General features: G+C 38.4%; 2 protein-coding genes across 2 annotated transcripts; both read right to left on the minus strand.

The window, feature by feature from the left end:
• Nucleotides 1-1,637: 1,637 nt before the first annotated feature.
• LOC103988698 (uncharacterized) lies at nt 1,638-4,550 on the minus strand. The gene is made up of 5 exons (XM_009407309.3): nt 4,214-4,550; nt 3,723-3,762; nt 3,478-3,638; nt 2,946-3,395; nt 1,638-2,112 (listed from the first exon to the last, which is right to left on the minus strand). The coding sequence occupies exons 1-5, from the start codon at nt 4,427-4,429 to the stop codon at nt 1,831-1,833; spliced, it is 1,149 nt and encodes a 382-aa protein (XP_009405584.1). The 5' UTR covers nt 4,430-4,550; the 3' UTR covers nt 1,638-1,830.
• A 1,375-nt stretch (nt 4,551-5,925) lies between these two features.
• Nucleotides 5,926-12,783, minus strand: LOC103988697 (probable zinc metalloprotease EGY2, chloroplastic). The gene is made up of 13 exons (XM_009407308.3): nt 12,455-12,783; nt 12,301-12,373; nt 11,754-11,840; nt 10,874-10,966; nt 10,724-10,777; nt 10,540-10,647; nt 9,175-9,249; nt 8,996-9,101; nt 8,694-8,787; nt 8,296-8,449; nt 7,626-7,833; nt 6,816-6,976; nt 5,926-6,291 (listed from the first exon to the last, which is right to left on the minus strand). Exons 1-13 carry the CDS (start codon nt 12,607-12,609, stop codon nt 6,040-6,042), a joined length of 1,620 nt encoding a protein of 539 aa, XP_009405583.2. The 5' UTR covers nt 12,610-12,783; the 3' UTR covers nt 5,926-6,039.
• Nucleotides 12,784-12,829: the final 46 nt, after the last annotated feature.

Consider the following 12,829-nt stretch of genomic DNA (forward strand, 5'->3'; position numbering starts at 1 on the left):
AATACATACTGGCTAATTATTATCAGTCAGGAGATGCTTTCCTTGTTACTATGATCAGCTTTAAGAGGGTATAAGGGGACTTAAATTTCCTCAAGAGTACAGCCATCAGCTAATTATTGGCTGTATGGTTGATGGTTTAAGAAAGAGAGTAAGTAGTAAATAGACACTTTTTTCATTGTGACTGCAATGCTTAGCTTATTGCTCTTTGGCTGTTTAACCAAAGTAGCACAAGTTCTCTAAATAATAATTACGAGAAACAGAGAAATAAAAAGCTGGTTGATGAGAATCCTTCCAATATGACCGATGCTTGATGATTAAAGCTAGAAAAGAACTTCCGACACTATTTGGTATAATAAGATCAAACTTGTATAAAAAAATTTGTACTATAAGAAATCAAAGATTAATACATGTGCGTGCTATGGATGTAATCCCAATCCTATGAACTTGTAAATTGAGTTGGTTCTGAGACAAAACTTGGCAGAAGCCTCCTACAGTGTTATGGACAAAGGTTGCATCCAGATGGTCCATTCAAAAGGCTACTTTCAAAGATATATTGATCATGATTATGATGTTTCTGTATATTCCAAGAGTTTTGAAGCATTCTATAGTTTTAGGTCAAAGTATTATATTATAGTTTCAGGGTTCAATTTATTATTTCTATACAATGAGACATAATTTGGCTTTCTAAATCTTTTTTTCACTTTGTTAGGAGCATCTTAATTTGGCATGTTCTTGATGGTTGATGCATATGAAAAATACGAAAGCAAGATAAACATAAACTGTTTCAGGTGCCACTGCTCTCTTCCATTTTGCTCTTCTTAGGGGCAACACCTTCCACATTCTTGGAATCATGGACCTGTCAAAATGGAATTCATGTGAAAATCCATCTGGTGCTTTTGACAACAACAGTTCTACTTTCCAAATTTGTCTGAATAAGCTTTATTGACTTTGTTATATATTTGTTACATATTATTATTTCTCCTGTAAGGCCTATCCCCATTTTCAGAAAGATTCTACAAGTTATATCTTAAACTTCAACTCCCATCACTTTCTTATAGTTTTCTTGATGCACATTGATTTATTTGTAGGAAATGCCTTCATGTAAGAGTACAAAAGATCAGTTATTGCAAGTGGCGGAAATTTTCAACTGGAGGAGGTTTAGCGGTTGATTCATGTAAGAGTACAAAAGATCAGTTTAGCTCTCAGGAGGAAGAGAACCATTTCTCAAGCAGTGAGTACCACTATCTTCATGTTCAGACCTCTCCTACTGTAGTACTTGAAAAGGTTATATATGATTGCGGTTGATCCTATGTCAGTGCATACACTCTTACAACTTTGTTATTAAGAAGACAATCATATATCATTTTGTTTCTGAATATTTGAATTTGAAAAATGCATGTGTACGTTGGATAAACAAGTGTTAAATAACAATGTTTTGTTAAATGCAATTTGTGCACAAAACCTAAGTAACAAGTAACAAAAACATCATCAGTGGGAGAAAAGATAGCAAAAGGTGAAGGTGCCTGCTCAACATAGCACAAATATCTCCATTCCACCTGGATTGGGCCACAAAATAAAACTTGGTGTTTGAACTGAGTTAAATCAGAATATATAATGCTCTGTTTTCTCTCAAAATATCTAAAGAGAGCCATTATGGCCAATCGCATTGCAGATGGATACAGAATCAGCAACACACCCATTCACATTCCAGTGTACAACACAAAACTACATCCTCCACAAACTAGTAATGAATAAAATAAGGTTACAAGTATAATTCTCCACAGCCATTAAGAAAGGCCACAGGAACAAGCAACAAACAACACTGGGTTCTCAAGAAGTTTCTGTTGGCGTGACATTAAAACCCAGATTTAAAAGAAGCTGCTTCAGTGTTCTACGGCCCCATTGCTTGTCGTTCTGAAGAACATTAGCTATTTCTTCAGAATTAGGTTCTTTTGGGAGAATTTTATCTTCAACCAACATGCTGCCGTTACTCTGCTTCACTGCCATTTCTTCATGTTCATGGCTGTCTGGTTGTTGCGACAGTATCGTGGTTTCTTCTTCTTCAAGCAAGTTTTCGTGTGATCCCTCTGGTTTTTCTTCCTTTTCAGATAACTGATCCATGGTCATGCAACACATGAAACAGATGTTTCAAGTTAAACACAAAAGTACTTCTCTACAATAATTGGTCTTCAGAAATAAAAGATATTGACTTACTTCTTTGTATCTTATTATTTTGATGCAATATGATATATCACCATAAATTTCTTGTAATAAGACTCGATAGGTTAGGTTAAGCACATGGAAACAGATGTCTCAAGATAAACACACAGTACTCATCTCCACACTATGGTATTCAGAAATAAAATATTTTGTTTACATTACACGAAGCATGGATGCTACTTCTTCGTCTCTGATCACTTTGATGCATATGATAGATACATCATTACAAAATGTTCTTGTACTAAGACTAGATGTGTTATGTTAAACACATGGAAACAGATGTTTCAAATTAAACACAAAGTACTTAAATCCACACTCAATTGTGTTCAGAAATAAAAGATATTGATTCCACAAATGATGAATGCCGCTTCTTGTTATCTGATTACATTGATGCATATAGCATATCACTATAAATTCTTCTTATACTGAGACTAGATAGGTTAAAGTTAAATGTCTATTGCACCGGGTTTTCACATTGCAGATATCAGCCTCATCTTATTAATGGTAGTGGCAGAAGCACAAGTAGACCTGACTCATGGTTGAAAAAAAAATGCCTAAGGAGACTTATTAGTAGCATAAGCAGTACATATATCTGTGAACTATAAGGAAATCCAATTGCGAAAGAAAGAATCTCTGCAGCTTCCAAAATTGTGATCGACACAAGGCAGGAATTGCTTGCCTGTTACCAAACCAAAGTGAAGAGCTACACCCCATCAAACATTTACCTGCGCTGATGAGTTGTAGTGTTCAGCAGCTTCATCAGATTCATGAGAAGCATCAACAGCAGCCTTCACAGGCATTGTTTCTTGTGGGGAACCCAAAGCGCTCCCCAAAGCACGAATTGGCACTAAGCCGGGGACTAAAAGCAAAGTGGTATCAGTTACGCCTCTGGGTTTGTCCTGAGCCTCACCATTCTGGGTCAGATCCATTACAGCTCCCACATTGCTACCGATCTTGCTCTCCACGGACCGTGTTTCCTCGACCAGAATAAGAAGTGATGGTTCCTCCTCTGAAATCTTCTGAGACTCAGCATCCTCCCAGTCTTCTGAAACCATAATAGTATTGGAGGTTTCCCATGTCTGCAAGCATCTATCAGGGCCAGGCTGCCACTTGATTTCCCCAGCGTCACCTTTGAGTATAAACTTGAACTGGATTTGTTTTCCCACAGGTAAATCCTACATTAAACATGTCAGAGTTTGATCAAAACCAGAATTATCGTTTGGTTCCAAATACAACTGGAGCATTTCCTTGTCTCACCAGCTCAGCTGTCCATTCATGGCCGGAAGACCATTCCAAAGGAACTGCCTTTTCTGGATCCCACAGACCAAACATTGGATCATCTCCAACCAGGAGGAATTGCTGGCCAAACGAGCACTCCTTCTGCAGAACAAATCTTACGTGCACGGTCTTGTAGCGATCTGAGTAGGAGCAATTAGAGCACGATGTTATCTTCAGAAACTAAACAAAGCAGGAGATCCGAGATGGCGACAGCGAAGTCTCACCTGCCTTCTCGACATAAGAATCAAGAGTAAGCCTATCTACCTGCATCATGAGATTTGAAAGCATGTAAGCTACAGAATCAATGACTCAAAAATGTTGCTTGTGCTATCAGAGACTCCGTAGCTTCTGCACGAACTATAGGGAAGCGTCGATCTAAAGTGCCTTGCTTGTGCTCTTAGATGCTAACACAAAGGAGAAGAATAACCCTAAAAAGACTAGTTAGAAAGAGAAAAGTAACCCTAAAAACGAACACATAATTCCTAGAACAAGAGTCGAGGACACGAATGACAAGCTCGCCTTTTTATCTCGGAAAGATATCCAAAATCTTACACAAAGCAGTCACTGAGACACCGCCGAAAGGAAACAACCTCAAAAAAGGGGCATTCAAACGGGGCCAAAAGCTCCAGTAAAGCCGAAGTAAAAAGGGCCAATCTCGAAGCCCTAAAGAATCGCCCCAAAAGAGAAAGAAGATAAACGATGGTGGACGCTGTACCTCCGACGACGCTGCGGAGAGGGAGGAAGAGTAAGACCGCCAGATCAGCTGCCCTCTGAAAAGGACGGCATGGCCGGAGCCCAACTTTTTGGTGGGGAACGGGGCCCGAACGGTGATCCACCTCAGGCGAGAAGAAGCGGAATAGGCGACAGAGGGAGCTAATTTGCTGCCGTCCCTAACGAAACCTCTGATGCAGTTTCCCGCGAGTGCCTCCATGGATCGATTCCTCTTTCCCTCTCCCTCTCTCTCTCTCTCTCTCTCTACTCCGAATGTGTAGTAGCTTCCAAAGTACTTTCTTCCTTCACATGATAGAGCTCGCGTCGACGCGATGGAGTGAGTGGCCAAGAGGAACGGCTTTTAGTAGAGATGGGACCCGGGCATCACGGGGACTCGACCGGGGTCCGCACGACCAATCGACGGCTGAGATGGAGGGATGGATCTTGCGTGTCGCAGGCGCCTCTGACCCGGATACCGGAAACGTGGCTCGCCGAGCGAGCCGCGGGTGTCACCACTTGGGGAAACAGAACCGAGAAAGCGGGGTAGGGATTATTTAGGCCGTCCTTCCCTGCCGTTACGGAGCCGGGGGCCGAACCGGACCACTTGGGGGCGCTCTTCCGCTGCCACCTGGCGCTCTGCTACGCCCTCCGGGGCAGTGGCCGTCTCGCAGCTGTAAATACGATTAAATACCAATTGTATGAACGTAACATGTAAACGAAGTACAAATATGTAAATTGGATTAAAGGGGAATAAAAGGATTATAATTGAACAAAATAACAAGAGAATGAAAAGGATATCTAAATTAAATTTGAACCAATATATTAATTTGCATAAATATTATGTGGGCAATTATTTATAGACGCTGATAAGTTGATGCAGAAAATTGAAGGAAAATGTGAAGAGAAAAGCACACGCCCGTAAACATGCTTCGCGCGAGTTGAACCGTATAAAAGCATATAAATATGAACTATAATTCCGCTGATATATTTTTTTTTTTTCTCCTGTGTTTATGAAATGATGTTGTTGATACGATATCCTCCTTATTTCATCCAACCCGATCCGATGGAAAACTGATATTTATTACTTTGATGAATCTAAACGTGAAATAATGATTTATTAATTTGATGAATCGTTACTATTAAAATTTCATCCTAATGTGGTACGTCCTCATTTAATATTTTTTTAGAATATCATCTTCGCCGTTTATTCTTAAAAAAGGAAGAAAAAAAAAACCCAAAAATGATTTTTCACCTTGCCATCTCTCATCCATACTTAAATCCATCATTGTGTAATAATACTATGTTGGATATGATATCGTGTGTCATAAAGTGATAATTGGTTCATTAATTAGATGATCCTGAACCACTCATAAGTTGACTCGAATTGTTAACCATCCCTCAATTTAGATGTGGACTAAACTCAAGTGTCACAAGTTTTTTTTTTTTTTTTTCTTTTTTCGCAAAGAGCAAGTGATAAAACAAAAAATTGGATGGATTTTGATCTCAAACCTGATCTGGACAAAGCATTATCAGCCAAACCTTCGACATGCATCATGCGTCCAATACAGCCTCATCCTTTAATATTTTTATGCCTGAAACATCGAACACATTAGTCACCTTAACTTAAAAGATTCACCATGAGTTGTGAGCATAGTCTCATACGGACTAAGCCACAGAGGGAAGATAGGAGCAAAACAATAGAGACATACGTTGGGATTCATCAGCAACAACTGCCTTTATTACATGTAATCAACTAATTAATGATTGAATTTAGTCAGCACTATGTCAAAATTCAAACTTCATATGTGATACATGTACATGAAACACCACTCAAAAATCAAAATTTGTTACTTCTGTGTTGAAGGGAAAGGGGTATGGTAAGCATACAAGCAATCCCAGCAGCAACACTGCGATGCCAAGGCCAACGTATCTGTTCTCCGGTTCAGTTATCTCCTCCGAAAGAGGAGCAATAGGCCCCCTCTGTAAGAAAAATATTAAAACTGTCCAATAGAATGCCACGTCATTGAAGAGCGATGATATTCCAAGTAGGGCAAGGGCGATGCCACTCAATCGAGTAGATGCCTGTTGTATAATCAAGAAAAATTTCACCACTCGAAGTTATGAAACTGATGGAACAGGTTACAAAATACTTGACTACTCAAGTCTTCTGGCTCAAAGGTTCGAAGATAAGAATTTAAGTCAAGGAATGCAGAAAATTTATTGACATGAACATTAAGAAAATTAGAAGCAAACATGATTTAGGACGAAGATTTCTTCACGTACATGCACTTGCTTTTATGCATCATAATAAGCTATCTTTGAGCATGTCTTGGTACATTTAAAGTGCATCATGGTATAAACCAAGTAGGTTAACAAAGTATAAGTTGACAACATAATTTTCAAATAGATTACATGCTTGTGAAAATTTTCCAGCAATGTACTATCTTAAATTTTCAATAATAATTAATCAAGTTCTCAGAAGTCCACTGTTGCATATAGTTGGTAAATAGATTGCCATAAAATAAACTCACTAGTAAAGTCTCGTTCCGGTGCTCGATAGCATGCATGAGCAAACAAGGATGGATTTATAAAAAATAAAAGTTTACCTTTCTTCCCCAAATGGCAAATGATATACGACCGCCATCAAGCTCTCCTGCAGGTATACTGTTGAGAGCATTAACAAGAAGCCCAGTCCAAGCCCATAAGACAAGTGGATTGATAGATAGTGGAGCGCCTTCTTTCAGAGCATTACCAAGGAAAAGTTTTGCTGCAGGATATGCAAGATAGTGAATGGAAAATTATCCAGTTAGTGAGTCCAAGTTTGGGACACAATGCATCTGTTATAACTAATTGCCTTGGTATTGGAATAAAATATATACCAAGTACAAAATGGGGACAAATAAAATCAGATAGAACATGAATAAAAATATGCATATGAATGCTTCAGCCGATTGAGATCAATTGCAATTTTGCTGGAATAAGACAGTACATGTGCCTTTTGTCATTGTAATGTTGTGCATACTTGAGAACATTTGACCCTTCCTGTGTGACGATAAAAATGCAAGGTCCTAATTTGTAGTATATTCTTGGCTATGTTTTGATGACTTCATAAGAGGTAACAAAGTATATTCATCAGGCGACAATATCTTACTCCAAAAAGAAATGGGAAAAAGAAATTGGACGTGGACAACATGCAGCTTAAAATGGCATGGTCGTATGGTCTCTTTGAGACACACTGAAGTAGGGGAATCAACACAAGCATACAAATTATGCAAGCCTGTGCGCAGAGGTGCATGGAAATCATGTACCCTTACATGCACTAGCACAAACAAGAACATTCTCACACATGGACAACATCCCCATCATTGCTGAACATATGAGATAAATCCATTAATGATGTAGGACAAAGAACTCACCAATACCACCAGCAAGAAATGACTCATGAAAGACTGCCGGATCAATCACAATACCGGTGCCATCAACGGGAGGTAAGACAAACCCTAATAGCAAAAGAATGAGTCCCACTGTAAATCCAGCTAAAGGCCCAGCAGCTGATAGTTTGAGAAGATCCTCACGGTTGGCTACAATACTTAAGATCCTTGTAATAGCACCAAAAGATCCTATCTGTATAAAAATTAATTCATGCATCAACATCCAATATAAGATGATAGAAATTTGACTCTTATACTGCATTCCTTCAGTTCATAGTGCTCTATAATCTATAAATACCGTCAGATAGCAAAGTAGAAAAAAGCACAGAGCAAGCAGAAAAACTTTCTTGCCAAATTGGCATGTCTAAACTGCAAGAAATTTTCTTTACTTACAAATACATAACTCAACATGAAATCATGTCCAATTAACTACAAAATATTTTCCATGTTTTTCAGATAGTTCCTTTCAAATAGATTAAATACATATCAAAATTAGCAAAAACGGAAAATATTGAAACACACATCCTGCACCTTTATTATAAGAAGTCCATCAATGAAAAGTGAATCAATATAAATCCTTTTATTATTCACGAAACTTAATGTGACTATCATGCAAGACATGACTGAAAGATCAAAACTAGAGAACAGCACCTACCTGCCAACTAGGGACAAAATATGGCACTCCCAACTTGATTCCGGCATCTCTGGCAACTAAAATGTGACCTATTTCATGGAACCCTACAATTAGAGCAGTTACAATGGCTCCTGGAAGACCGTCATTCAGCAGTGCAAGATTATCAAATGTTGATCTGAAAGAACATATTTTCTAACATAAGTAACTGATATCTTGAAGTACAGCACGAAACTCAAAACAAATCCACATTACTAAACTACATTTTGAAAAGAGGGTACAAGATGATAAATCTTTTAAATAAAGTTTATAAGGATTTTCTGCACACCATTTGCAACATCTTGAACAAACAAAATAAAAAAAACAAAGATGAGGACGCTAAGTAATAAATAAATAGTAAGCATGTGCAGGAAACCTCATACAGCAAGTTGGACTGCAGAGCAGGTACATTCCGAAGAAGCAACGTGAAGATCGTAACCAAGCCAAATGCACCAGCAGCAAACCATTCTGGAACAGCTGCAAATCAGAATACATCCAAAGCACGTCAATATCAGAAGTATACAACCTCTCACACATGGTAGCTTGCTCTGACATGCCTAGTCTGAGCAGATAAAGTTACATCAGCAATAACAATGATGGAGTGAAGTTTCATACAAAGAGAAGATTTCATTGAATTCCAACTTAAAGGCTCTTTAGGGGAAAGCAAGAAGAAAACTCTTATTACCGGTGGTTTCTGGCTGCAAGGTTCGTTTAGGCACCACTACAGCAACTGGTTTATCATCCTCTGGATTGATAAGAAGGAAAAGCTTATATTGATCACCAAACTTACCCTGTGAACCATATGTGCTGGAAAGTTAGTAGATTGCATTGACAATTAAACCGAAGAACAAAAGCACAACTCACTTGCATCCGATTTGTAATCTTCTCATAACTTTTAGCTGGCTTTCCTCGAAGGTTACCCTTAAATAACACCCCACCCTATCGGGAATGCAATGGTAGCATATGAGTTGAATGGAACCTTTTTTTACTTCTCATGTACAATATTACCAGCCTTAATTATAGAATTAGAGTTAATAAAGATGATTTCTCCAGATACATTATAGCAGTTATGTTGGAATAGCCCAACAAGAAAACTTTGCAGTAGATTGAAAAATATGGAAAGCACTTCTGTTAGGGTCTGCAAAAATCAGAGGCTGCACATCAGCCATTGAGCAGTTTTGCTGAAAGACAGCAAATCAGACAATGCAAGACTGAATAGCTTTGGCATGTTAAAAAAGTTGTTTCATCAACAAGATCATGTAGATTTTGATGTTCCTATACTAAAACAAGTTAAATGACATTACCCAGTTGTACTGGAGAAAGCAAATCATAAATGTGACAACCATAAGAGCTGTGTAGCTTTCGCATCTTAAACAGGTGTTCTTGTCAGCATGTCATGTGGGTTATGCTAAAGAAAACTAACTTATAACCTCATTTGGCTCATAAATATTGAACAAAATTATCTGAGAATGTACAAACATTATCAAATAGGATCATCTACAGCAAAACACACACACACACACACACATCCACATTTTGCCCACCTATTTATCACGCCAAGCTTTGTCAAGTATGATTGGGAGAATTCGTAGTTAACAACCTCAGTTTCCCTTCACTCCAAATGTAGTCTCATTACACGTTTCATTTTACAAATTGTGAGCTTGATCCCACAACTATGGTGCTCACATCATGATGGCATTGCATTCATGTGCTACTTGCTGGAATTTATGTGGTTCACAAGAGCCATAACTATTTTGTGCCAACAACACATAGCACCAGATGCATGACTATGTGGTAGTCCATTTTAACCTAGCATGGACATAGCATCAATGTGGCATTTGTTTTGACAATGTGAGAGGCCCATGTGCACCAGAATTCAGCCATTCTATATTCCATCTCAGCACTGCATTAGTGTTATACAGGAGCAAAAACACGTCAATGGATTCAAATCATATATTCACATGGGTAGGACATTCAATAATATCAATAAATGCTTATATCACCCCTCTCCTAATGTAACAAAAGATGCAAATGTTGATGACATTAAAATCACAACATAGTTTTCCAATTGAGGTAACACAAGCCTATTTTGGATCACGGAGCCAAATCTAAGTAGAATAAGGGATGCTTTTTGAACAAGTTGACAAAGCGAAATCAGAATAAACCACATGTTGGTAAACTGTAATTTACTTAAAGTCAAGCCCTCTAAATTACAAGAAAGCAAGTCACCTCATAAGGTTCCTGGCTGGTGACAAAAAAAGTGTCGAAACCAAAAACTTGATCTTTAAGAATGTCAATAGTTGCCTTAGGGATCTTCACTGTTTCATCGAGTTGTTGCTGTACATAAAACATTGAAGATATATGCTTAATAAAAGGAGTAATCAGAATGGCATACATGCTATGAAAATTTAACCTTCATTCCTGGTAAAGGAGACCCACTTGCAACCTCCAAATTATCATCCTTCTCCTACAACAGGCATTCAATTCAGACACAAACTAAGTACATAATCATAGTTCCAAACTTGCAATACCTACAAAGTCACGCAGACTACACTCTAAGTACCTGGTTATCATTGTGAGCCACAAGATCATCCTCGTTCTTCTGTAATGTAATATCCTGATTCAACAGTTCGTTGTCACAAGGCTCATCTTTATCCTGGTGAAATATATAACAGCCATGAAACCTTTTTCTCATGAAGGATACAAATCGATCATATACATACAAATTTAACTTTAAAGCATTTCTTATGGATCCTTCTACACCTTTAATAATTATATTTTTGTTAACTTTAGAGTACTAATTAATATTTAGTAAACTATATAGCATATAAAAGGGTTATCCTAAGATTTTGCAAATCTGAATATATGTTGATCTCAAGAAAATGTTATGAACTGGTCAAAGCTGAATTAATTATTTGAATTCAGAAAAGTACATCACTAATGAATTTAAAAAGTTATTTGTTATTTTTTGCTAGTAATTTATATTCAATTATTTTTATTGAAAACTTGGATTAAGATATTTTATCATTTTTTTTCTTTCTTGATCCAAAACTTATTTAACTTGTTCTCCTAGTGCATCGCACAGGACCTTTGTTGTTCCCTTGTAATGTAACAATAATTACTTCTTGTACATGTTGGACAAACATTCTGAAAAAAATGAAACCTAAGAGGACTATGAATAGACAATACAGGCAAATAACATAAAAAAGATGGTCCAGTGCACAAGCTCTTGCCAATGTGGCGATGGCAAAAGTCAATGTAGACAGTCTTATCTATTCAAGCAGAAAGATTATTTCTGCATATTATCAAATAACATGAACATGAAAATTCAACTATCAATCGTCAATAAAACTGAATACTATGACAAATGACGATGTAACAGACACTGCAAAATATAAGTTTTAACTTTACTATAAGCTTCTGAGATAAAGGTCCATGGTTACCTGGTCAATGATGGAATCCGCATGGCCATTATTTTGGATCAAATCGGCAGTTGATGGTGTGGAAGTATCTTCCACAGGTGCCACCTTCTGCAGAAATGCACTTGGTATTGAAAGATGAAATCACCACATGACTTGATCCAAATCAAAAAAGGTTTCACAATTTGCTGAAGCTTGTCTCAAGAGAATCCCATGCCAGTACCAGTATCAAGCCAATAAATAATTGAAAGTATAACATATAAAATCTTAGATGGATGGTGAATTTGTTTCTTGACCAGGTTAAGACCTCTTGGACCGAAGGTAAAATGGCCAAACTACGGAGCACAACTAGAAAACTGGAAAGAAACAGCAAGAGATGGGATCTAGTCATTCCATATTGAACGCCACCAGAGGTGGCTCTTTCAGTTTTTTTCTTCCTTTTAGGCAGTTTGTGGAGACAAGATTGAGGACTGAAGTAGATTAGCAGCCGATAAAAGCTAACGACATTACCCCACCGCAAGATAGGAGAGGCAGTAGACAAGCAAAAGGGAGACTACCACATAAGGCGCACCTTTTCGTCGTTGCTGTCCGGCTCTGTTTCCGTCATGGCCTGGCACACAATCTGATGCCTCCTCAACTTTAAACTGAACCCAAAGGAAGAGAAATTAATTGACCGGGGAAGAGAAAAAGAGAAGTAAAAGAATGAAATTGGCAGGATAGCAGACCCGAGAAGGCATGGAGGTCTCGAGGTCGAGGGGGAGCTCCTCCAGAAGAACACACTCCTCGATGCAAACACAGGTGTGCAGAGGTAAGGCCCGGCGCGGAGTGCGCAGCAATGGAAGCATTGCGAGCCGCGGAAAAGATCCACCGCGCAGCTCATATCGAGCGAGACGACAGATGGCAACCGCAGCCTGTCCTTGAAGGTAGCAGAACTTACGAGATCGCCGGAAGGAAGAAGACGGAGACAAGGAGTGAGTACACCGTACACGGAAGCGAGAGAGAGAAGAGACGGAGAGAAGGAATCTTATCCTTTTCGGAGGGGACGACGGGGGGAGGGAAAAAGATTTTTTGGGCCGTTAGACGCTACTTGGTTTGGGTCG

This window comes from Musa acuminata, chromosome BXJ1-6, assembly GCF_036884655.1.
Source record: "Musa acuminata AAA Group cultivar baxijiao chromosome BXJ1-6, Cavendish_Baxijiao_AAA, whole genome shotgun sequence".
Classification (NCBI taxonomy): domain Eukaryota; kingdom Viridiplantae; phylum Streptophyta; class Magnoliopsida; order Zingiberales; family Musaceae; genus Musa; species Musa acuminata.